General features: G+C 37.8%; 1 protein-coding gene across 2 annotated transcripts in view; it reads right to left on the minus strand.

The window, feature by feature from the left end:
• Positions 1 to 3,574: 3,574 nt before the first annotated feature.
• OBI1 (ORC ubiquitin ligase 1) overlaps positions 3,575 to 25,165 on the minus strand; it is a 43,412-nt gene continuing 21,821 nt past the window's right edge. For both annotated transcript variants that reach the window (XM_045978557.1, XM_045978556.1), the window contains 2 exons: positions 24,304 to 24,392; positions 3,575 to 6,569 (listed from right to left, as the gene is read on the minus strand). In XM_045978557.1, coding sequence (XP_045834513.1) covers positions 5,054 to 6,569; positions 24,304 to 24,392 — 1,605 coding nt within the window. In that variant the 3' untranslated portion in view covers positions 3,575 to 5,053. The remainder of the gene's footprint in view (positions 6,570 to 24,303; positions 24,393 to 25,165) is intronic.

Genomic DNA, 25,165 nt, shown 5'->3' on the forward strand with positions numbered 1-25,165 from the left:
TCAGCTCCGTCCGCAGGAACAGGATCCCCCAGGAGGGCCCAGAAGCCGCCGAGGAAAGCGCGAAGCCGCGAGTCCAAAAGCCAGAAGTGCGGAGTTGGGTCCTGTCGCCGGGCTCCGGCGCTCGCCGGCGCAGCCGCCAGCCGCCCCTCCCTCTTCGCCGCCCGCACAAATCAAAGCCCCTTGCGAGGGACTGGGAAATAGTTGCCTTGTCATGTAACACATTGCCCTGATTTATTATAAAATTTTAACGAAATCATGCATATTTTAACAGCCTTTAATCACTGCATGAAAATTTAATTCATGGACTGTAGCGCGTTTAAATAAATGAAGTGTTAATTCATTAGGATTAATTAATTTGTTAAAGGATTGTGTGCAAGGTTAAGGTGGAAAGAAAACTCTTTGTTGGTTTCGCGTCTTAATCGCCAGGTTTCGCGAGTGGTAATAAAATGAAAGGAAACCGCAAAGCAAGTCGTTTCTTTGGGTGGGGCCTGGGCAAGAGACCAGCTGAGAGCGCCCTCGAGAGCGCGGGAGATTCCGGCCGGAGGGGCACCGGCAGATCTGTCCTCCCGGGGGACCGGGGGAGTGGGGGGGTGTGATGTGCCGCGGGCTAGGGGAAGAGCCGCTCTGGCTGCGGAAATCCCGGAAGGCTGCGAGAGTTAGAATCGGAGGGAGGTAGGGGCCTCAGAGCCGAGACAAGCGGACTAGACCTCACCTCCCCACCCCAGCACAAAGATGACCCTGTGAGTGAAGCGAGGTCGCGCCTTCCGGCCGTCGCAGCGCAAAGCCCCGGCTTAATGGACAGATGATGGGCCAGCCTTGCCACCTCCTGAGCCTTCCAGCGCCCAGGGAGTCACTGTCTCGCCATCAGGCCGCCGGCCCCGGCGGCTAGGGCTAGCTTAGAGTCTCAGGAGATGCTGAGAAAGAGGAGGCGGAGCAAAGCCAAACTTGCAAGCTAAGGCTGGAGCAATCTAGAATCCCTTCTCAATCAGAAGTCCTGGCATTAGGCAATGGGTCCTTCAGCACCGCTTGAGACGTCCCTGAAGCCGCCCCTACAAGGACAGCGACCAAGTAGAGGAGACGTCCTTTTCCACAACGAGCTCTTATTCATCCTTAAAGACCCAGTGCAAATAGTACTTCCGTGAAGATGCTTATTTCCTCTCTGCTCGGTGCTATCGCCGTCACCGACTTTTTCTACTCACCGTGCTGTAAGAATCAAAATGGACCAGAACTAGCTTTTCTGTCCTCACAGGAATTCTCGGTAAATGTCTAAACCTTGCCCTTGGTAACCCCGAAATTCTAAGTGTCCCACAAGGCACACACTTCTCCACATTTGGTTAATTCAACTAACATTCATTAGAGAGGGGTCTGCTCCCTCTTAAGACACAGCAGACCTTAGAATCTTCCATTTCAAGAAGTGGAGCTCCAATTCAAAGTATTCTAGGCTGCTTCTGTCATGTACGACTGAAGATCACCCTAGCTTGAGCTCCAGATGGGTTCTTAAAAGAAATCTGCATCTTAATAGATGTTTCCTCGCTCAGAGTGGGGTTCCGAGAATTAGGAAATAAATGTTCACTATGCACTCTGAGATCATTGCTTAAAAGGTTTTCTCTCTGCCAAGTATTATTAAAAGGATTGGGTTACATCATCACAGGCAAAGACTGTGTTGTAGGACTCCCACAAATAGGAATGAAAGACCTTCTTATGAGGCTTTGGAAAACACTTTTTAAATCTAATAGGCTATACTCCATAAAGTTACTGTTAATCTCAGTTTGATGTTCTACAAGTATCATTCACAGGTACAAAATCTATGTATTATACTTTGGATAACTGAAAACCATTCAAGTATACAGAAACAAGTTCCTGAAATATTTTAGGATTTAAGACCAAAGTTCTCCCCTTGTTCAGTGGTACCTTCAGTTTTAAACCAATATAGATACAAAAGACATTATAGGAATACAAAGTAGATTTGAAATTAAGGGGCTATAAATCTTAAAAGTCTACCATTTTCAGTTTTAGTTTCAGACGATACATTAAAACAGGAAAAAGTCATTGTTGATGGGATTAAGATTTTGAAAATTAAAAGATGAACACTAAAGTTCATGTCAAAAAAACCCCCCAAAACAAAAACCTACCATCATATCACATTCCCTTAGCCATTATATTTCAGAAAGATGAGCAATCAAAAGATGTTTTTATAGGCATGACTGATTAGTGTCTGCTTCCCTTATCACAAGTGCATCTTGTTCTAACATGGCCTTTATTGCTATCTAAACTTCCCAATAAGGGTTAAATTCATCTAAATGTCAGAGTTAATGCAGATTTTCCTGCATTTATTGAAAGTGGCAAACAACTCTCATCACTGAGCTTCCACTTAGTAGTGGAACATTGGCAGGAATAAAATGCTACTTGAAAAGAAACATGCCAGTATTTCTAAAGTAGTACTTTAAAAAAGAACCCTTGGAAATTTCAAATCTATTCATCCTTTGGCCTTCAGATGTGAACTTTCATGCATCAGGGAGGAAGAGTACATGCTCTAGAATTAGGGGTCCAGCTCTAAGACATGGTTCTATCCCATTCCAGCTGTGCGACCACTAATCCTCAAATCACTCACTTTAAACTAAGGCTCTTGCCTTAAAGAATTTGAAGAGGATTAAAGGAAATATAAGTTAGTAAAGTACTTGGTTTAAATAAGTTTGTCTTTCATTTTTAGAGTGTGTGTACAATATACTTAAAAACATATGAAACCACTACATGTATCATGATATATCAGATTATGGTAAAAGAAGAGTACAAATGAGAATGTGATTAAAATAAAATCCTGCAGGTTATTCTCTTCAATGGAGAAATGTCATATGTTTGATTGGTTTAATGTATGACATATTGTTTTGGGAAGGGTGGAGCAATGTTTCTGAAGCAGCTGGGAAATAGTCTGGTCCAGTAGAGACACTCTAACCCTGATTAGGCATCACTAAATCAGGTTACACATTCTGCACTGCCATGGCACATTGCTGGTATATATTTGGATTAATGGACTAAAAACTGACACATTCATAGTAAAGAAGAGTTACAGACAGAATTAAAGTGAGGCTTACTCCCTAATTTACTCCATGATTACTCAGAAAAATTATAGATTTCTACATTTAATAGAATTTCAAATATATTACCATTGTCAAAGATATCTAAACTACTCTCTAAAAGTATCTACCGACTTCAACACGTCAAAAAGAGTAAAACAGCACACAAATACTTATTGGAAAATATATATAATAAAAATTATGCTTCATGTTAGCTTTTCTTTTTGCCCCTTATTATTTCTAAAAGTGGAGGGCATGATTCTCCAAATCATAAAAGTGATTTGTTATACTTTTACGGTTTCACTGAATCCAGAGTCTATTATTAACAGGGGTCAGCAAATATTTCTGTAAAAGGCCAAAGAGTAAATATTTTAGGCTTTGTGGGCCATATGGTCTCACTGGCAACTATTCAGTTCTGCCACTGCAAAGTAGAAGCAGTCATAGATAATATGTAAACAAATGAGTGTAGCTGCGTTCTAGTAAGACTTTATTTAGAAACACTGAAATTTGATTTTATATCATTTTCCTGTATTATGAAATATTTTTTAATTCTTAAAAGCCATTAAAAAGTGTAAAAACCATTTTTAGTTCACAGGCTTTTCACAAAAAATAGGTATAGGCCAGATTTAGTCCATGGTCCATAGTTTGTCAACCTCTATAAGATCAATTAAAAATGGTAAGTTTTACTGGTCGTTATAGGCTAATTCAATATCTGAGACAACATCAAGGATTACAGTGCTTATGACATCCTTTATTCAATTCACATAGAAAAGCATGCAGTATTAATGTAAAACAGTACAGTATTAATGTAAAATGTTCAGTGCACATTAGATAAACAAATCATTAGCATACAAACCATTTTTAAAGGCCTATACAGGCATACCAAACATGTTTAGAATATACTTTTTCAGAGCCTAAATTAAAAATTGTGCTTAGCTCACCTATTCTCATCTCAACACTCCTCATGAAAAAAAAAATCTGTCCTACATAAAAGATATTCTATTAACCAACTAAAACTTCTTTTTCTAAGTAAGAAAAACAGTGCAAGAAAGAATGCTACCATGCATACAGAGTTTCCACAAAGAACAGTAACATGCAAACAAGAACTTCACTCCAAAAAAGCTGCCCTGGGATGAAAGTGAATCAAGCATTTGGCAAAGAGCACTTCCACACCTGTGTATCTGGAACAATGAAGCTACCATACTTACGCTCCTCCAAACTCAACCAACCGTTCTACGCCTTCTTTCCAAAGTAGACTCAATTTCTGATTTTCAACACACACAAAAAGATGAGAAAATGAAAGCTACCTCACATAAAACAAGTATTTTCATATAGAAAATGTGTTTTTTCATTGTAGCAAAAGGTTCTCACAAAAACTGTACAAAACACAATGTTAAAAATGCAAACATATATACAAAACCTAAAAAAAACCCCAAAAAACAAAAAAAGTAAATGAATATTGGACTAAGGTTAGAGTATTCTTTCTCCACCATGGCCCTGCCTAAAAGTTGAGCCATCACTAAACATAAATTAAAAAGGACAGGCAAAATAACTCCCAGCTTAGAAAAGCTTTAAAGAAACTCAAGTGTTTTATGAGCAGTGTATAGACAACCCCAAAAATTTTAATTATGGAATCCAAGTTTTGAAGACAACCGAGGCTCATTAATTGGCCACTGTATTTAACAGCTAAATCAAGACCTAAGAAAACACACCCAAACCAGATACATATAATATTCATTAAAAGAAACCCTCTCCCTATCTTTTCTGGTTAAAAAGATGCCCAAATGAAATGAAAACATGACAAATTCTTTAAAATGAACAGAAGTATTTTAGGTACAGGCTAATCCACCATTCTGACTTGATACTTGACTACAGATTATCAATTCAACATCGTACACAACTTTTATGAGGGAAAAAAGTAACTTTAAAAATTTCTATTCCTCTCAGGACAAAAACATAAATGACACCTTTCTAATGAGTCAACTTTTAGTTGCTTTTGATGGGCTGGCATTGGAAAGACTGCTCTGGATTTTTCTTTTCGTTGACTGATTTGTATTTTTATTCCTCTTCTCAGGCACAAAGGAAGTAGACCAAGGAGACTGAAGGTGGTTATGAAGACCATGCATCTCTGAGGTCATCTTAAATAAAGATGACCCAAACCTCTGATCTTCAAATAGCCGGTGTGAACTGCTTAACAAAACACCCTGGGAAAACTCAGTCTGAAACAAACAGCTTGGGGGTTTGATTTCATTAGTTCCTGAGTTAGAACTGGTATGGAGAGAAAAATCTTCATTCATTTCTTGGTCAGATGGAGAGAGGAGGAAAAAAGAAGTGGGTTTCCAATCATTTCCATTTTCTAACTGATCAGTAGTTAGAGAAGCTTTGGAAAGGTTTGGCTTAGTTCTTTCCTCCAACTTATCTGGTTCCTCAAGAAATTCACTGCCTTGAGAGGACTTTGATAACATATCTAAATCCACTGACTTAAAACCATTATTACAAGGGCTCTTGCTATTGTCTGATTCCGACATCATTGAATCCAATTCAGAGATTTTGTCAAGGTAAGCTGCGTCCATGGATGCTTCACTGGATGTTCTTGTCCGATTCATTTCAAATGAGCGAATAGAATTCAACCTCTTAGATAAGCAGGAGCCTGATTTCTCACTTAATTTTAAAGAAATTTCTCCAACAGAATTTGCTATTGTGTTCCCCTCTGAGCTTTCAAAATCCAAGTTTTGGGCATAGCTTGTGGAACAACAGTCCCAAAATCCTGTCTTTGAGGAAGCAAAACATTCTGATTTCTTTTCATTTTCATTTCTATCATCTTCTGATGAATCTTTATTACAAACATTCGGAGAATCACAAAAGTCATCAAACACCAATTTTCTAAGATGGTTTGAGTGCTTTTTGGAACCTACTGCTTTGACTACAGAGCTCTCTCTATTCTCTGGAGTACTGAGCTGAAGGCAACTAAGGGACAAAGGGGTACAAGGAGCTGGAAGATCATAAAGTTCTTCATCTTTGTAGGGTATACAATCACTTGGCTTATTACCCCATTCTCTTTCTAAATAAGTATCCATGCTTGTATCTGTCACATCTAACATGATTTCCACCTGTTTTTGATATAGGTCTTTGTTCTTAGAACAATTTGGTTCTGTTTTGCTGGTGCTTTCCTGCCTGGCAGAACTGCTAGAAGGTTTTGCCAGGTGAGAACTTGAGGTGGATGAGCCAAGCTGCTTTCTGGCACCATCACCTTGATTCTTTGATGTCATATCCTCCTCGCTGCCTATGCTCCCTTTGCCATCTGTAGAAAGTGCTCTCTGGCAAACGGAATTCATAGCTTCCTTCTCTTCACTTGAATTTTTTAGCTGTGAAATTTGAGATTCTAGTTCCTCTATATACTTATCACTTCGTTCCAGGGCTTTCTTGAGGCGATTGGTTTCACGTTCATGCTGTTCTACTTTGGACTGAAGAGCAGCTACTGTAAACCTTCCAAACCTGCAAGGAATGGAAAGATAGTTAACTTTACAGTTCAAGCTTTTTTTTCCCTTTACAAAGTTTAAGAGGGCATACTGGCTCCACCCATTCCAATTTCACATACCAATGACATTTCAGACCACCCGATGAACAGGTCAAAAGCAATGCCAGATGTAGTATCTTCAGAAAAGAGTTTTTCACTTTATGTAATAATATGCATATGATAACAATGGCAAAGATCTAATAGGATACTTTTGTGGTCAAATCAGATTAGTAGTGGCAGAAGGTCAGACACTCACAAACTCACTGCTGATTTCCCTTCCAAGAGCTAGCTCTCTCAATTCAGCTCATATATGCATGCAGGGTTATCCCCTAAAACAATGGCAAAGATTTATGATAACATTTGAACAGTGGTCCACATCCTGAAATATTTACATTCAATCATTTTCCCATCGTACAGCAGTGTTTTACAATACATTTCTTATACAATGTCACCTTGTCAAACATAAAATGCCAATTTGAAATTCAGAAGTCTTAGCAGTCCCAGCAGGGGTGGTTTTAAATACTTATTTGGACCCTTTCAATTATAGCTACTCTTGATCTGAAGCTTTTACTTGGCTTTTCTGAACACTGGGCTTTAATTCATTCCAGCTCTACTTATTTTTGGCATTTTACAACTGTGTGGGACATCAATCTCATTTCTTCCAACTTTGAAATACAAAGTCAGTGCTTGTGGTTCCAATATATTACACATAAAAACATTTTCACATTTTCTGAAAAGGAACATTTTGGAGAGTAACTGAAAAAGAACATATCAAAAATTCATTTCTTTTAGTCAGGATTATCTTGTTTTCATTATTCCCTTAAGAATGGCTACTGGGGGGTGCCTGGGTGGCTCTGTTGGTTGGATGACTAACTCGATTTCTGCTTGGGTCGTGATCTCAGGGTCATGACTCAGAGCCCTGAGTGGTGCTCTGCCCTCTTCACAAAAGTTCTTTTAAAAAGTCTCTTTCTATAATCTTTTTAATAACTTAAATATTGACCCCTGTTAAAGAATTCACAGATTATCTGTTTGGAGCAAAGTACTTGAGAAGGTGGCTTCTAAAAAAATTTTTTTTTATTCTATGGGTTTATCTTTTTCTTCCTTTCCCCCCTAATTATAATTAAAATTAAGGGGCACCTGGGTGGTTCCTTGGTTTTGGCTCAGGTCCAGATCTCAGGGTTGTGGGATCAAGCCCTGCCTAGGCTTCCGCTCAGCAGAGAATCTGCTTCCCCTCTCCCTCTGTTCTCCCCACCCCCAACCATGCACCCGCCTACACACAGGCTCTCTCTCTCTAAAATAAATAAATAAATATTTAAAGTTACTACAATTAAGAGAATGTACTAGGTATTTTAACCAACTGAGCCACCCAGGCACCTCTGTACTAGGTATTAAAAACAAAAAAACAAAGAAGAAACCCGCAGTAATTACCTTTTAGAGACAACCACTACATGTGCTCTCTCACTCAATGCCCAACACCACCTCCTACACTACAGCCCAATTCACTCTCTAGCTCACTCTGACAAAATTTCTGCTCTGGTCACTGTGGGGGGAAAAAGCAGAGCAAAGGTAAATACAGATTCATAAAATCTCAGGCTTATAATGGCCTTAAAAGACACAGTATTGAATACTGATCTACTCAGTGCAATCAACTTCTAAAAAACAAAGCAAAAACCACAGGTATAACAAAAACAAAACCAGCTACAATAACAAGTCCCCCTGTTTTAAAACAAATTTTACTACTAAGAATATCTGGTTAAAATGAACGATGGTAGCTTTTCCTTCTTTGTTAGAGAAAAATATTTTAGTTCATATATGCAGTATTTGACAGTTTCTGCAAGAGAACTTTAAAGAGCAGATGAATATCTTAAGGACATCAGCAAAAATGTTTTTAAGTTCTTGATAATAACTACTCTAAAATCAAATAACCCACGTATTTTTAAATGGAAAAAACATGTAGCATGTTTACTTAATGCAAACAGCAAAAGTGACAGCATTAAATTTGCTTACCAAGATAAAATTTTCTTAATTTCTTACATGCAATTTTTACAATAAAGGTAAACTCAGAAAAAAAAAATCAAACAATTCTTTAAAGATTTGCGGGGGAAGGGCAGAGAGGGAGACAAACAGACTCCCTGATGAATGTGGAGCCCTACACGGGGCTTGATCCCACAACCCTGAGATCATGATCTGAGCCGATCTTGAGTTGGATGCTCAACCGACTATGCCACCCAGGTGCTGAAAAATCAAACAATTTAAAATCAAACAATGCTGGGGTGCCTGGATGCCTCAGTGGGTTAAGCCTCTACTTTTGTCTCAGGTCATGGTCTCAGAGTCCTGGGATCAAGTCCCGCATTGGGCTCTCTGCTCAGCGGGGAGCCTGCTTCCCCCTCTCTCTCTGCCTGCCTCTCTGCCTACTTGTGATCTCTCTCTCAAATAAATAAATAAATAAAATCTTAAAAATAAATAAATAAAATAAAATAATGTTATTAGGTAGGTAAGTCAGCTATTACCAAAGGATGTCCTTGGGAACTCAGAGGCTTACGTAAAGAAAGATTAGTGACAAATAAGAAATGTTTCCCAAAGTATTAGCAGCTTTTTATTAGAAGGTTTTAACCTGGAATTTCAAACATGTCACTTTAAGAAGCTACATTTGCCCCTCTGTTTTTTCTTTTTTTTTTAAATTATGTTTTTAAAAGAAGTTAACAAATGGTTCTGAGTTGAAGTCAAAATGACGGCCCCATCCATGTATTCTGGGTTACTTCAGAAAGCTGAAGTGCCATAAGAACTAACAACAAAGGCCAGCAATGGGGCACATTTGACAGGGACAGCCAGCAGAAATCACTGATGGGTCTGGCTGTTTTCTAAAAGGTCACTGCCCTCAATTCCCCAAAGTTCCATTTCAATACTTTACAAGTCTATAATACTTTGAGTGATCAGACCTTTTTACCATGCTAATAAGAGGCCTGTGCTGGTGGGCAAACTAACAGAAATATATAGTGAAAGCCATGGAACTGATCAATTAATTAACCTATCCACGTAATTTTTTAATCTTTCTCTCCCCGATTAGAGTATAAGCTCCAGGAAAGCAGGGAGTCTGACCATCTTACATTCACTGCTAGCTCCCTAGAACAATTCCTGGTATACAGCAGTCCTCATTAACTATTTCTTGAATAGATGTTATTTTCTTACTTTCAGATAGATGCATTAGTGCCTTATATTAAGACAGAGCCAACAGCATAGGATAAGCCAAAGGTCCTTGGGTCTCTTTTACATGTAAGTACTCTGAATCACTACATTACTAAACTGAAGGTTTCATACATTTGACTGTTTTGTTTTTTTTCATTGACACTAAGGAAAGTAACAGAGAACAACATATATAGAATATAGTTCTATGGCTTTTGTTTTGTTTTTTGTTTTTTTAACTACAGGCTTGCCATCTTATATAGTTCCTTCTTAAAAAAACGTTCCACTTATGGCACATGGTGGCTCAGTCAGTTAAGCATCTGCCTTCAGCTCAGGTCATGACCCCAGGATCCTGGGATGATTCCGTGTCCTGTCTCCCTGTTCAGTGGCAGTCTGCTTCCCCTTCTCCCTCTGCCCCACCCCCTGCTCATGCTCTCTCTTTCTCTACTTTCTCAATGAAATAAACAGATAAAATCTTAAGAAAAAAAAAACTGACACTTTAACCTTAGCAAAAGAATGGAAACGTATGAGACTTTTGACATAGCTATTAGGAATTTTAAGCTTACCCTGGATTAGTGTATTAGATTTGGCAAAAGGAAATTAATCAAGTCACAGAGAAATAAGAATTATTTGTTAATAATATCTGCATATCTGATGCTATACTTCTATAAAAGAAGACAATGACGATAAGAGCTTATTTAACTTTGGGTTTTAATATTATTATTCACACGAATTCCAGATATTTCCAGAGTACATAACATTAAATGAATCAATGCCAAGGCAAGCCGGAGGGAATTCTAACATCATTTACCATACTTCCTTTTCCTGAGCAAATTTCAAAATGGAGTATTTTTACAAACATTCCATTAGAGACCAAAAGGCTTTGATTTTCAAAGTAGCAGTGATGGCCAAAGGCTTCATTATGTCAGAGAAAACATCGTAAAGCAGTTTGGGAGCCGCAACGGATATATTGGAAGTGTGCTAGAATCTGGGAGAAGCTTAAAGGATTTCTCAGCTTGCAGTGTTAAGGGATATACACATTCTGGATTAGGGCTCCCCTGGCCTTAAAAGCTACAGAGGTACAAGATTGTTCCTGTCTCTACTAACAGTAAGAGGAATGAAAGTCCTATTAGTTTGACCTTTAAGGTATTACACCTAGAATAGAGTATGACTGATAATGAAGAGCTCCTCAGTTCATATTTTCTCATAGCCCATTACGCAGGAGTAACAGGATGTGCTTAAAGGGAATTAAAAGAAAGCAAATGTGGTAAAAGAATAAATGCCAGAACGAAGTACCAAAAGACCTAATTTCTAGAGCTATGCTGTCATTAACTAGTTATGAGAACTTAAGCAATTAACTTGCCTCTCTAGTTCTCAACGGCATCCCTAACAAAAGGGACAAAGTCAGCAAGCCCAGTGCATTGCTGAGACCATTAAACTTCTAAAACATCTTCAGGACATAGGGAGACATGAGGGAAGTGAACCCATCTGCCCCCTATGTATCTTTGATTTCATATCCTTTCCTTACTTGCTAGATGAAGTAGTAATTATGAAACAAAGTGAAAGCAATCTTTGGATCTGGACCAGCTTTTAGGATCTGGCCTACGTGACAGTTTTTCAGCACTGATATCCTTGCCATACATGCTTCCAATATGCATAAATTTCAGTTGCCACAGTTTAGGTAAATAACTCAGTTATTTAACAAAGGGGCCCAAATTTACCACATTATATTAACTGTAACTAGCTGCATGAAACTGCATAAAATAAACATTTCAATACTTGTTTTTCAGTTCACAAAACAGTACATACCTAACTGATGTACATCAGTGACCAATCAGGTCACTTCTTTCCAAGTCTGAAAGTGGTTGGTCCCTCTGCATCTGTTACTCAGTTCACACACAGACAGTAACACACGCAGTACTGTCACATACATTTTACAAGAATGGGTCATCAAAAGACAGAACTGGCCAACAAAAATGAAAGTGCAGCAAAGAACTGAATAGTGATCAATGCCAGAAGTAAAACTGGAATCAAATGTAAACGTAGTTATGGAAGAACTGACCATGGAAACATTGAAACTGCCACCATCTGAGAGACCCTGGCAATGCCCGAGGAATTTGGGAGTGACAAACTTATTGACATAAATGAGAAAACTAGTTTTGATGAAAAGAAAAAAGATATCTAGAGAAAGTGACAGACTAGCAAAAAACTTCACATTAAAGCAATATGGAGATATTTCACGACATTGAAAGCATTAAGGATAAAATGTTCGAAGTTGATGCAAACTCAGGAGTACGACAATCGTCAAGGCATTAGAAAAGATGCTAGCAGCTTCATATCATAATTATAGGATAAGAAGACAAGCACTATTCGGATTATTTCCCACAGTTTTTTTTACAAAGAAATAAAATGCTTTATTTCACAATGTTTCTAATGGTTTAAATTATACTAAATATTAGTGTGCTAAATATTAGTTTTACTCTTTTCATTTCCATAAACATTTATAACTGACAGTAAGAGATTTAATGTTTTGACCAAAAATATTAAAGTTTATAAAGGAACTTGATTCTTCCCATTGATTATTAAGACTACTTTTCATGGTTTTTACTTGAATGGCCTTTTTTTGGTCCTCCACTGTGCAAAGTAAGGATTATCTATACTAAAGGAATAGTTGCTATATAAGAAAACCAAGTAAACTTGCGTGAGTCTTGGAAGTTTTCTTTAAAGAATAACCCATTCATAGAGGGCATTTTATTGCAGAGTTGCCTGTTTACATAACTGCAGTTACATATCTTCTCATTCCCTGACTTTCAGAGATATTAGAAAATATCTTATTTTAAACATAGAGCAGAGGTAGGGTTTCAAAGGAAAGAACATTCCATTATTCTTTTCCCTTTCTTAAATATTTTCTCCTAAAGTAAAACTCACCAGAGATTACCTGAATTTGCAAACTCCTCTTTTTGATTACAGGTAACAGAAGTAGCTTGTAATATGAGCTCTTCAGAAACATGAATTTTGATAGGAGTGGGAAGAAAAGGGAGAGACCCAGTACTGTGTTCTGCCTTGTGCTTATGTGTGCAAGTGGGCAGAGGGCATATTTCAGGCGAAAAGGGCAGAGAGGACCAGGACTATAGGAAGCTCAAAATTGTACCTGGTGGTGGGGGCCTTTTGCCCTCACTGTTTCCAAAGAGATGCTTGTGTTTTCCCTTATCTATCTCACCCCTGTACACATGTCAGAGGATGGTTGTAGGCATTCTGTCTTTAAACTACTAGGGAAGCTTTGGGAAGTAGCTGATACATTTTTATCTGCTGCAGAGCTGTATGACTTGCCAGTGTTTCAAGAGTTTTCTCTTTTTAAAATTAAACATCCAGTGATGAAAATGCTGCATTCTTAGAGAATTTATTAATCATAAAAGTACCATCTATGACCAATCCTAGACACAAGTTGGTTCCACAAAAAAGATGTCAAATAATATAAGCCATACAAAGAAAATAGGAAGAAATTCTCTCCCTCCCCCCCATGACTCCAGGCAACATTTGTTTTCTGGACCACCATCAAATAAACAAAGAAAGAAAGAAACAGCCCATAATCAAATAAATAAATAAATGAACTTTTGTGATGGAATTTACCAAAAGTAAGTGTAACAAGTAAGTCTTTAAGAGTAGCCTGACCACTACTGATGACAGCGACAAAAATAACAGCAGCAAGCAAATTTACTAATTGTTTACTTAAATCCAGCACATCGCTATATGCGTATTATATATTATCTTTCTGATTTAATTGTCCTATCGACCTAATGAAGGAAGATCTGTTATTTTTTATTTTAAGGATGAGAAATGAGAAGCTTAAAAAGACTGTCTCTTGTTCACGGATTTGCAGAAAGTGGCAGAAATGGGATTTGAATTCAAGTTGTGTCTGAGTCCAAACACCATGTCTGACATTATATAAAGTGCTTGAACATGAGCTCCCTTCTTCAGTAATATAAGTACCTATTTATGCTGAAAGTAATGTAAAATACAGGCTAGGATTGCTGAGCACACAGTTGGTACACACAGTTAACTAACCAGGATTGTTGTAGTATTTACTAATACATACACATGCTAATAATACATGGAGAGGAAAAAAGGGATCAACAGATATGTATATACAAGGCTGATAAATATTTATCAAAAATCTACTATGTTTTAGACACAAGTTCAAGAATATTTTGCAATTTCAAAAGATCATTTATTAAAGTTGCCTTGCAGGAAGCACAGACAGATCACCCTGACAAATGCCAACCCAAAGAAGGTAGATATTTTAACCAGAGATATGTAGACTAAATCAGAACCCAAACCACAAATTTGAAAGCCCCGTCCTTTAGGTGTGCTAACAACAGAAAGTATATATGATCATTTTGTCTACCTCAAGCATAATCAGCAGGCATCTTCAACTATAAGAAAACTGTTACTTAGGTGAAATGAGAAAATTAAAAATGTAAAATTTTAGGGCCGAAGCATCACATAGGTACTTGTCCCGGGGTCTAATATTGAGGAATAAAAAAAAATACAAGCCATATTATGCTGCCTCTTAGTTTTAGCATAAAACAAAGTGCTGCAACATTTGCAAGAATAAAAAAAGTCACGATTTCCTCCTTAAAGACAAAGGTCACACGAGCAGTGGAACCAGTTAAAGAATTAAGGCCCATGCAGCCATTTTCCTCCTTCTACCTCCCAGAAGTACTGTTTAAAAGATTAAGGTACAGTCTACTTTGCAAGCTTTCAAAGAAAGAGAAGCTTCCAAACGTAGAGCAGAGTTTTAAAATAACAGCTCACATTATTAACACAATTTTAAAGGAAGTTTTATATGTGTGTGTGTTGGAAATTGTGACGTTGAAAAGTCTTGCTGAGATACCTAGAAATTCTTAGCACAAACAACCTTAGTACTGGGCTGCATATGTAAATTGAAGAGGAACAGATTCCCTTTTGTGGTCTCTAAAAAGGGCTGATCTATCTATCTACATCTATCCTTATATCTATATTTACATATATATAGTGTGCGTACATACACACACACACACACGCACATATAAATTTTTAGTGTACCTGTGAAGGTGGACTACTCTTTTAACTATGAAATAAATTCCATTTTATTTGATAAATACATTTCACTTCAATTCCACATAGAAATGCACCCTAATTTTCTGCCTCAAAAGAAAAGATCAGCTTTGAGTTTACAGGATATCAGTGGGGGATCCTAATCTTTCGTGGAAGGAAATAAACTATACACAAAAGATATTTCATATCTTTTTACAGTTCTAAAAGGAATAAAGGACTTATATGTTTTCCCAAATATAATAACCTTAACAAAATCTTAACAGTATAAGAGGACGACTATTGTTACATGAAAAAAGCATACTTAAAAATCTCTGGACTGGTATTTATCTATACATTTTTCACTACAGTTAAATCAACCTCTCTCTCACCTTGAGGAACAATCTAAAACAAAATAAAACAAAAAAGACTGTGATCCAGCCACCCTGTAATTATTACTATGATGACAGCTACTAAGGACTTAAAGTATACTGAGGGGTAAGAGAAAGGAAAACAAAAGGAGTAGAAGACATTCTTGTTCTTAAGCAGTTCCTAATATTCCCAACAACCTTATGGCTTAGTCATTAGCATGCAATGCGGGCTCCTAAAATATCTTATCAATATAATAAAGACAAGTTGACAGAAAACTGCAAGAACTGTCCATCTCCAATTAGCTGAATACCCAGAGAAGGGCCCCTCAGGCAGCTGAGGGGCCTGAGCACACCTGGCTGTCACTGTCTGGCCCCAGGGTATCATCAGACTCCCCTGACAGTCTACAAGTTCCCCTTCCGGGAAAACCAAAGGGCATAGCAGAATCAGTCATCAGATCAGGCTGGGGTCAAATACCAGGAGTCATGGCATTTGTCAGAGCAGAATCATGAGAAGTAAAAAAGCCTGTAATAAGTCAAGAAGGGACAATAGCCAAGACAGCAAGACCAGAGGTGCTGCCGGGGAAGCTGAAAGACAGGAGTAGTCTGAGTGGTACTAGCATGTCTTGAGACACAGTTTAGGAAGAGCAGAACTGTGAACCAAGGAGACACAGCTAAGAGTCAGCATGGAGACAGATAAAGGCAAGATAAACCCAGTTCAAGTAAGGAGACATAGATAAAAAATCTTGTCTGGGACCCCAGCAACATCATCTCCTCTTTTCTTTCCCCTTTCTTGGTCCCAGTCTCTAGTATGACTCAGGAAAACCCTCCGCTCTTCTCATTTAGAGAAAATCCCAAGCATCTTGGGATTTCTTTTCCTTATAAACTCTTTGTACTTTAAGCTTCAAGAAATCTCAAAATCTTAAGTCTCTGGTTAGTTCCCTCCACATTGCAGCACGAAGGACTCCTTCCTTCTCCCAGTCTCCAGAGAAGGAACACACACACACAAACACACACACAGTGATACACACACTTACATGTATTTTAGACAGATACACATATGGCATGCATTTTTATAAATATGTCTTAGCTCCAAGAAGTTAGCTGGTAGATTAATTGAGCATGAAAGTCATGGAACTTGTCAGTATACCAGATCCTTAGTAATACAAGAACAATGGGAAAAACAAGAGGAAAAGTGTTTCTTCTATTTTAGGAAATCATGGAGGGCTTCAAACAGAGTAACAACTGAAGAGGAATTAACAAGGCAGAATAAAAGGGAGAGGCTAATGGAGGGGACCAGGGAAAACAAAGAAAAAGGCATGAGCAAAGGTGCTATGGCATGTCATAACATGGCGAATCTGGGCCCAGTAAGAAACAGCATGGCCAAAGCAGACCATAAGGAGGGGAAGGTTGGAGAGGTCACGAAAAGGCCAAAGCTCAAGTCATATTGTAAAGAGCCTCCCATATTTATGAAGAAATTTGGGCTTTAATTTGAGGACAATGGGGAATCAAAGGTTATTAAATAAGGGAATGAGATGATCAAATTTATATTTTGGAATCTTGGCAACAATAAGGCAGATGCTTTAGGGTTTGAGAGTGGAAAAGAAGAGCAAGCATAAGATGGTTAAAATAGACTAAGCAAGAAATCATGTGGATCTAAACTAGTGGGAATATGAAGATGGATTACAGAGATATTTAAGATGTAGGATAGATAGAATACACTAAACAATTAGGTGTGGGATGAGGAGAAGGGGTGGATAAAGAAGACTGAGGTGTTTATCTGAGGCAACTAGATGAGTAGTAAAGCCATTAAGGATATGAACAAAGCAAGAGGATAAACAATCTTTGGAGTAGAAAGGATAATTTAGACACACCTCTATCAGTTCTTTGTGCTACACGTGGTTCCAAGGACATAAAATTACTTCCGTTCATCCTCGCAGTAACACATCCTCCACATTTTATATAAAGAAAATGATGGCTCCAAGGGATTAAGTAATTTATTGACTGTTATTTATCTATTCATTTAATTATTTAACAAATATTTATCATATGCCTTTCAGGTGCTCAGGTTTTGCAAGCAAAGGAAATAGGCAGTAAGATTCTTACCGTTGGGGAGCTTAGAGTTTAGAATGGAGGGGACAGACAACAAACAGATCAAGTAATTAAACAAACAAGATAATTTCAGACTGATTAGGGTTAGGAAGACAATAATACTATAACATTGGTTCAGTACTAGCTGTGGGCTCTGTTAAAAGTACATTTCAAGTATTAATTTATTTAACCCTTACTACTACCTATAAGATAGGTACTATTATTGGCCTCATTTCACAGAAGTCAAGAACAGAGATACAAAAAGGTTAACTGTCTTCCCCTAAATCACAGAGAGTAAGTGGACAAAAGCAGAGTTCAGTCCTATGGAGTCTGACTCTGGAGCCTGTGCTCATAATCACACACTATACTGCTTCGTCATGCCATGATTTTATCACTGTGGTATCACAATAAGACTGAGTAAGGTCTTTAGAAGGTACTAAAGCAGATGGTTGCTTCAGAATGATGTTCAGGAAAGGCCTCTCTGAATCTGATGACAGAAGGAGTCAGCCACATAAAGATAGGGAAGCATAATATTCTAAGCAAAGAGAAAAAGTCCATCATGTTTTAGAAACAGAGGAAGGCCAGTATGGCTGGAGCAGCATGAGCCAGAAGAATGATTTGAAGTCGAACAGGCAAACATAGACTGGTTTGTGAAGAATCTGGATTTTATTTTAGGGGAAAAAAACAAAACAAAACAAAACAGGACACTTTTAGGTAGGAGACTTTTATATAAATTTTGATTTATATTTTATAAAAAGACAATTTCGAGTATGGTGAAAATGAACTGGGTAAGGGAAGGAGGGGCAGAGTGCAAGCAGGGACATTTGCATCCAGGTGATCTGTCTCCAGTGCTAAGCATTTATTTGAACACCACACTATGTGGTGAATTTAAGGTATAGGATCTTGGGTGAAGGTATCAAATAGACAAATATGAATCTATAGCTGAGGAAAAAGGTAAAACCAAACAAAGATTTATGATATTTTATTTTATCTCTGACATACAGGTAGATGATTATTAAAGCTATGGTAGTAAATGAGATGGCTCATCAAGGAACACAAATACAGCAAAGAGAGAAGGAATCCAGGTCATAATCTATGAAATCAATCCTTTCCTCTTCAGGGTACTTTTTTTTTCTTATACTAATAACAGAAAATACTGTTCACTATCCAGAGAGTATCTGGAGCCTTTATCTTCCCCCAGAAGGAGCAGGGGCAGGGGGAAGACTGGTCCATAATGACAAGCCTTGGGGTTGCTGTGCAGTAAAAGAGCTGCATGCAGGGAGACATTATCAAATCCACAGATCTCACTAAAGACACAATGACAAGAACACATAACATTCCTGAATACATATTTCCGGAAAGGAAAGCCATTAATCCAACTATAACCAAGTTTGATATTAATGGCCTACAGAGTTTTGTACATGGAGTTTAACACCCTATGCTGTTAAGGTAAGTTAGTAGCCAAGGACAAGAACTGTTTTTCCATTAAAGCCTCCTAATGGCTGGCACAAACCACAAAAACCCTGCCTAATGTGCCCAGAGCAAAAAAATGGCACAACTGAACAGAAAGATCTCAGAGAGAGGCATGAAACTTTCTAATGCTTTAAAAGTCAATTCTTCATATCTCTTCAAGCTTAAAAAAAAAAAAAATTACTAAGAACTCCTAATTCTATCAAGAACAAGTATATCCACATTTCTGGGCACAGTTTAGCAATAGTAACTGAAGCCAAAGATATTTAGGAATATAAGAAATGTTAACACTAAAGTCTTCCCTTAAGCTTCTCATTCTTGTTGTATTTTTTACCATGTGGAGGTGTGACATGCTTGGCATTCCCCACTGAACAGGAGACTGAGAACAGGCCTTTCTGTTTAAAGCACAGAATGATGGATATCGTGGAGTCATGCTAACCAGCTATTTAAGTGGGGTGATGAAGGTCACAATGGAGAGATATGCAAATTACATAGAGGACTTCTGCTCTGATGAGTTTGAGAAGAAAGCCACCATGTTTCTCAAGTGTAACTGTAGCTACTACTGGAGACAAGGGACTGGAACTAAAGGGACGACTTAGTATTTCTAACAGCTCAAGCTGTTTCCCTCGAGCTCAGAATGCCTTCCTTCTCATAGAAATCTCCATCTTTCAAAGCCAGGCTCAAGTCCTCCCTCTTTTTTTTTTTAAGGATTTTATTTATTTACTTATTTGAGAGAGAGGGAGACAGAGCACAAGCAGGGGGAGCAGCAGAGTCAGAGGAAGAAGCAGACTCCTTACTAAGCAGGGAGCCTGACACGAGACTTGATCCCAGAACCCTGAGATCATGACCCAAGCAGAAGACAGACGCTTAACAGACTGAGCCACCCAGGTGCCCTCAAGTCCTGTCTCTTTGATAAACACTCTCACCATTGCAACACACTGGTCATTCCCTGAACTCCTACTGAGGTCTCTGATATTTGATTTAGTATCTGTTCTGTATTTGTTTCATATATTTTTGTCTCTTGCCTTCGTTAGATTATGAGCTTTCTAGAGGTAGGAACCATGTTTCACGGGTTTTATTTTTTTATTATACATCCCCTTTCTTTTATTAAAGTATTCTATAGTCTACATTTTAGTATTCATTTCTAGAAGAAAATATAGACATTTTTCTTAGGTAACCACAATACGTAAATAACATTAACAGTAATCCCTTGGTATCACCTAATATCCGGCTCATACTCAAATTTACCCAATTGCCTCAAAAATGTCTTTGAATGCTTTGTTATGAATCAATATCCAAAGATCCGTACACTGCATCTGATTATGACTCTTAATTCTCTATTATTGTAAAGCACATCCTGCTTCCCATTTTGTCAATGTTTTTTGATTCATTTTTAAAAATTTAAAATCAATTAATTCAAAATCAACTACTATAGCATATCATTAGTTTCAGAGGTAGAGTTTGTGACTCATCAGCTGCATATAACACCACCTAGCCATTTTTCCTATTAAGTGGGATCTGTCTTATTTCCTCCTAGTCTTAAAAGCTATGTTTATCAGGGCACCTGGGTGGCACCGTCGGTTAAACATCTGCCTTTGGCTTGGGTCATGGTCCCCAAGTTCTGGATCGAGCCTCACAATGGGCTCTCTGCTCCGCAAGGAGTCTGCTTTTCTCTCTCCCTCTGCCTGCTGCTCTGCCTTCTTGTACTCTCTCCCTCTCTGTCAAATAAATACATAAATAAAATCTTTAAAAAAAAAGAGAGAGCTATGTTTATCATCCCTTTACTCAACAAATATATATTAGGAGAAGAATATCAGCCAAAACTCTATAAATGCAGTGGCTAAAATAGTGAATACAACTATAGTCCTGGCTTAGATAGAAGAAAGCCGAAAAACAGCTGTACAAAATATTAAAAACTAGCAATTATGAAATGTGCTATGAAGTACAAAGTAGTAAGAGAAATTATAGCAAGGCAACCTAACCTACTTTAGGGGTCAGGAAGAGTATTTACTTTATATAGTTCAATGCACCTTGTACAGTGTTAAGTAAATAAACATTCAGTACTCCCAGGCTGGCTGGGAGAGTACGTTTTCTTCAAATTATCAGCCTTATAAACTAAAGGACATATCACCACCTCTGGAGTTACAAACATTAGATATGATTCTCTTAGGAGTCCATGTTAGGGGTGCCTGGCGGCTCAGGTCATGATCTCAGGGTCCTGGGATTGAGCCCCACATTGGGCTCTCTGCTCAGCAGGGAACCTGCTTCTCCCTCTCTCTCTGCCTGCCTCTCTGCTTACTTGTGATCTCTCTGTCAAATAAATACATAAAATCTTAAAAAAAAAAAAAAAAGGGAGTCCATGTTAAAGAAAACTGAAAGGCCAAACATAGCATTTTCCGCAGTGAAATAAACTTATTTTAGAAGAGAAGAAAAATTCAGGAACTGGCTATATAAAATCAAAGAAAAAGATCCCATTTTTGGACCATCAGTTTAGATATTAGGACAATGGATTTTTGACAAGGAACAGAATGGATATTACTGAAGCCGAGAAGAATATGCTTAGTAGAATATCTAATATACTGCTCAAAAAGGCTTTTAGGTTAAAGTTGAGGAAGGAAAATTATCCAGGCACACTTTAAGACTGGATATAATGGATGGAAACAGAACAGAAAAACAGTAACAGAGAAGATAAATAATAACCCAGTTTTTCATCTTAAAAGGTTACAGCACTGTTTTTAAAGTATTATAAAATACATTACTTTTATACAGCACCATCTACTTGAGACCAATATAAATGTTTAAGTCACCCTTATCCACATCATCTGTTATTCTCATTATAGGTAACAGGATGATTTGAGTGTCTTGGAAAGAAATACCTTCTGCTATGGATTGTACTATATTCTCCACCCACAGCCAAATTCGCATGCTGAAGCCCTGACCCTCAGTCTGACTATATAAATACAGAGTCTTTAGGAGGTAATTAAGGTTAAGCAAGATCGTAAGGATGAGAGGCCTTAGTGTGACAGAACTGATATCCTTATAAGAGGAGGAATAGAAGGGACACCTGGGTGGCTCAGTTGGATGAGCATCCAACTCTTAATTTCAGCTCAGGTCATAATCTCAGGGTTGTGAGGTTGAGCCCTGTGCTGGGTGTGGGCATGCAGCCTGCTTAAGATTTTCTCTCCCTCTACCCTTCCCAGACCCTCCTCTCTTTCTCCCTCTCCAAAATAAAAAAGGGGAAGAGAGACCAAAAATTCTCTTTCAGACATGTGAAGACATAGCGAGAACGTGGCTGTCTGCAAGTTAAGAAGAGAGCTTTTGCCAGAAACTAAAACGGCTGAACCTAGATCTGAGACGACTAGCCTCCAGAACCATGAGAAAATATTCAATGTTTAAGCCACTCCAACTTCAGTATTTTGCTATGACAGCCCAAGTTGGCAATTACACTCTTCTAAATTTTTTCCTCTCTAGTATCTAAACCTTAAAGCTCTCTCTCTTGCATGATTTGTAGAGTATGTTTGCAAAATTTGAAGGATACATCGGAAACTAAAGCTGTGTGCATAAAATGGACACCTTGACACCTGACCAAGTAGGCAAAAGAAAAATAACTGGTTAAGGCACTTCCTAATCAAGGGAACAAAATGGAACAGATGGTTTTACTTGCTTGCATTTACTTTTAAACTCTTGAAATTTCATATTTTCTCAGTACAAATAGGAGCTCTCCTCAGATGAACCAGATCTGGATATTTTCAGCTGTGGTCAGCTTCTCTCTGAATCCCACTAGGGTTTGGTGATGCAGAGTAAACAAGGCTATAAATCAAATGCAATGCATTTAATACCTCAATGCATTGCAAATTGATCTGGAATAGGGGTCAGTTCAAATCGTTTTTTAAGTGAAACTATTCCCTACCCCTGAAGGAAGGAATGGAAGTTAAAGATAGCAAGTCTGAAAGTTATATGGGATTCAGAAGTATGGCTGTTTGTTAGAATAGTCAGAGGCCAGGTTTCTTCAGGTGAGATTCTTCTGTTACTTATCAAGTTGGAGCCATGGATATTTAAAAACACATCCTGGTGGCTGGCATTAAATCTGAAATCTGGTGGGCAACTTTTCAAGAAATAAAAGCTATAGACAAAATAGCTTTAGTTCCATTCAGCACACTGTGGGAAATGCAGCTAATGGACATGCATTACTATGACTGGCAGGGCGGGGTGCCAATAAATGAGAGGAGCAGAGATTCAAACCACCACATAACAGCAACATTTCCTAAGCTTATTTCACTAATTTGTCAAAGCAGAACACTATCTGAACAGTGAAAGAAAAATGAGGTTGGAAAGCACAGGGGAAGTAACTATTTAAAAGTAAAAGCTATGCTTCTTTCTCTATTGGTTAGTTATCTCTGCTTTGAGTAATTATGGTTTATTTCTACCATTTCCTGATACCACACTTGGTTTTACTAAAGGTAATGTTTTCTCTTTTTCATATGATAAGCAGAGAGCTTTTTCCAGTAGGATAAATTTCCACTCGTTGCTTATGTCTTCCTTGCCTTTTTCCAGTAGGAAGAAATGAAGTCTAGTAATTACAGAAGGAAAATGTGGAGTTCTGATACGCCACCCCTCAAAGAGGGATGGAAGGCAATATTCTCTGCTTACTTGTCTTTTTTTTTTTTTCCCCTAGAGAAGAAAAACTTCAAGTGTTATCTCCTATCTTTTCTCCATCTTCAATTTTTCAATTCTCAATTGTTTCTTATAATTTTATAAATCAAACTGCTGAACAGGTCAATACTTGTACTCTCTTACTTGGAATGGAATGAAAACTATCCCATCATAAAGGAAGAACAGATTCACTTAATTGTACAATTAAAATCAGTCTAAACTTCAACAAATAATGCCTTAAACTCTATTTCAGATATGCTTTCTAGTATAATGATTAATGTAATAATGTAAAGGTTCTCTGTGTAATGTAACACAGCGTGGACTCTGGAACTGGACTACGTGGGTTTGAATCCTATTTCCACCACTTACTAGCCTTGCAGATTGGATAAATTAACTTAATCTCTCCATGCCTCTGTCCTCTCATCTGTAACTGGAGAACACTAATAAGTACACCATAGGTGGTTGTACTTGGCAAAGAAAAGCACTATACACATGTTAACGACTATCAAGATTATTTCAGAGAATATCTGAAGGGCATTATATTAATCGCCCTACTCTCTGTTAGTACTATTAAACATTTACATATAAAACCAAGTGAAAGTTCTCCTGTCTTAGGTCACATAAAACAATCCTTTTGCTAATCAGATAAGGAAAAGATAAGAAGGAAATCCTTTCTTCCTTCAAAATTAGCCTTAAATGACACAAAGATTTTACCAATAACATAAGTATCCACTTGACTTTTACAGTCAAGATATTCTATTTAAATCTACCTGTTTCAATGAAAATAGTCAAATGAAAAACCCATACAATAATAGCAGCTTATTCTAAAATATTAACATAATCTGAAACATTGCTTTATGAGCAAAATACATACTTCTGGGGTGATCTGTTATCAACTTCAGCCTTCAGTCGTAAATTCTCCCTCACCAGGCCACCGTTTTCCAATTTCAATTTTTTATTTGCCTTTAAAAAAGAGTTGAAAATAATTAAGCACGAGCTAAAACAAGTACCTTGTAAAAATTATGTCATGAGCCATCTGCATTTTTTAGAGTGATATCAGAAAATTGAATACTAGCACATGGCCTTCAGAAACTTAAAATCATCAGTGGGAATGACTTGTGAAACTGTGAACACAACCAAGCATTTTTAATCCATAATCCCAAAGCACTTTGCAATTCTTCTATCCAGGGAAATAAACAGAGCTATGTTAGTTATCTTAGAGTCATTAAAGGACTATACTAATGGCAAATTTTTTTTTTCCTTTTCACATAAATGAATATTCTAAGCATGGTAACATTATACTATATGGAATCATTTGCAAAACTAATGCTAAGAGTTAATTCTCATGAACTCTGAGCTGTAAGATTGATTTTGGGTTGCTACTTAAAAAAATAGTTTTTTAGTGATAACAAATCTAACATAATTTAACTACTTGCTTTTCTTCAAAAGACTTTCCCAAATGCCTTGGCCCACAACTTCTGGGGCTCTCAAAACTGGGTCAAATTTTTTTTTTAAAGATTTTATTTATTGGGGCACCTGCGTGGCTCAGTGGGTTAAAGCCTCTGTCTTACGCTCAGGTCATGATCCCAGGGTCCTGGGATCAAGCCCTGCATCGCATCTGGCTCTCTGCTCAGCAGGGAGCCTGCTTCCTCCTCTCTCTCTGCCTGCCTCTCTGCCTACTTGTGATCTCTGTCTGTCAAATAAACAAAATCTTTAAAAAAAAAAAAAAAAAGATT

This window comes from Meles meles, chromosome 14, assembly GCF_922984935.1.
Source record: "Meles meles chromosome 14, mMelMel3.1 paternal haplotype, whole genome shotgun sequence".
NCBI classification, from domain to species: domain Eukaryota; kingdom Metazoa; phylum Chordata; class Mammalia; order Carnivora; family Mustelidae; genus Meles; species Meles meles.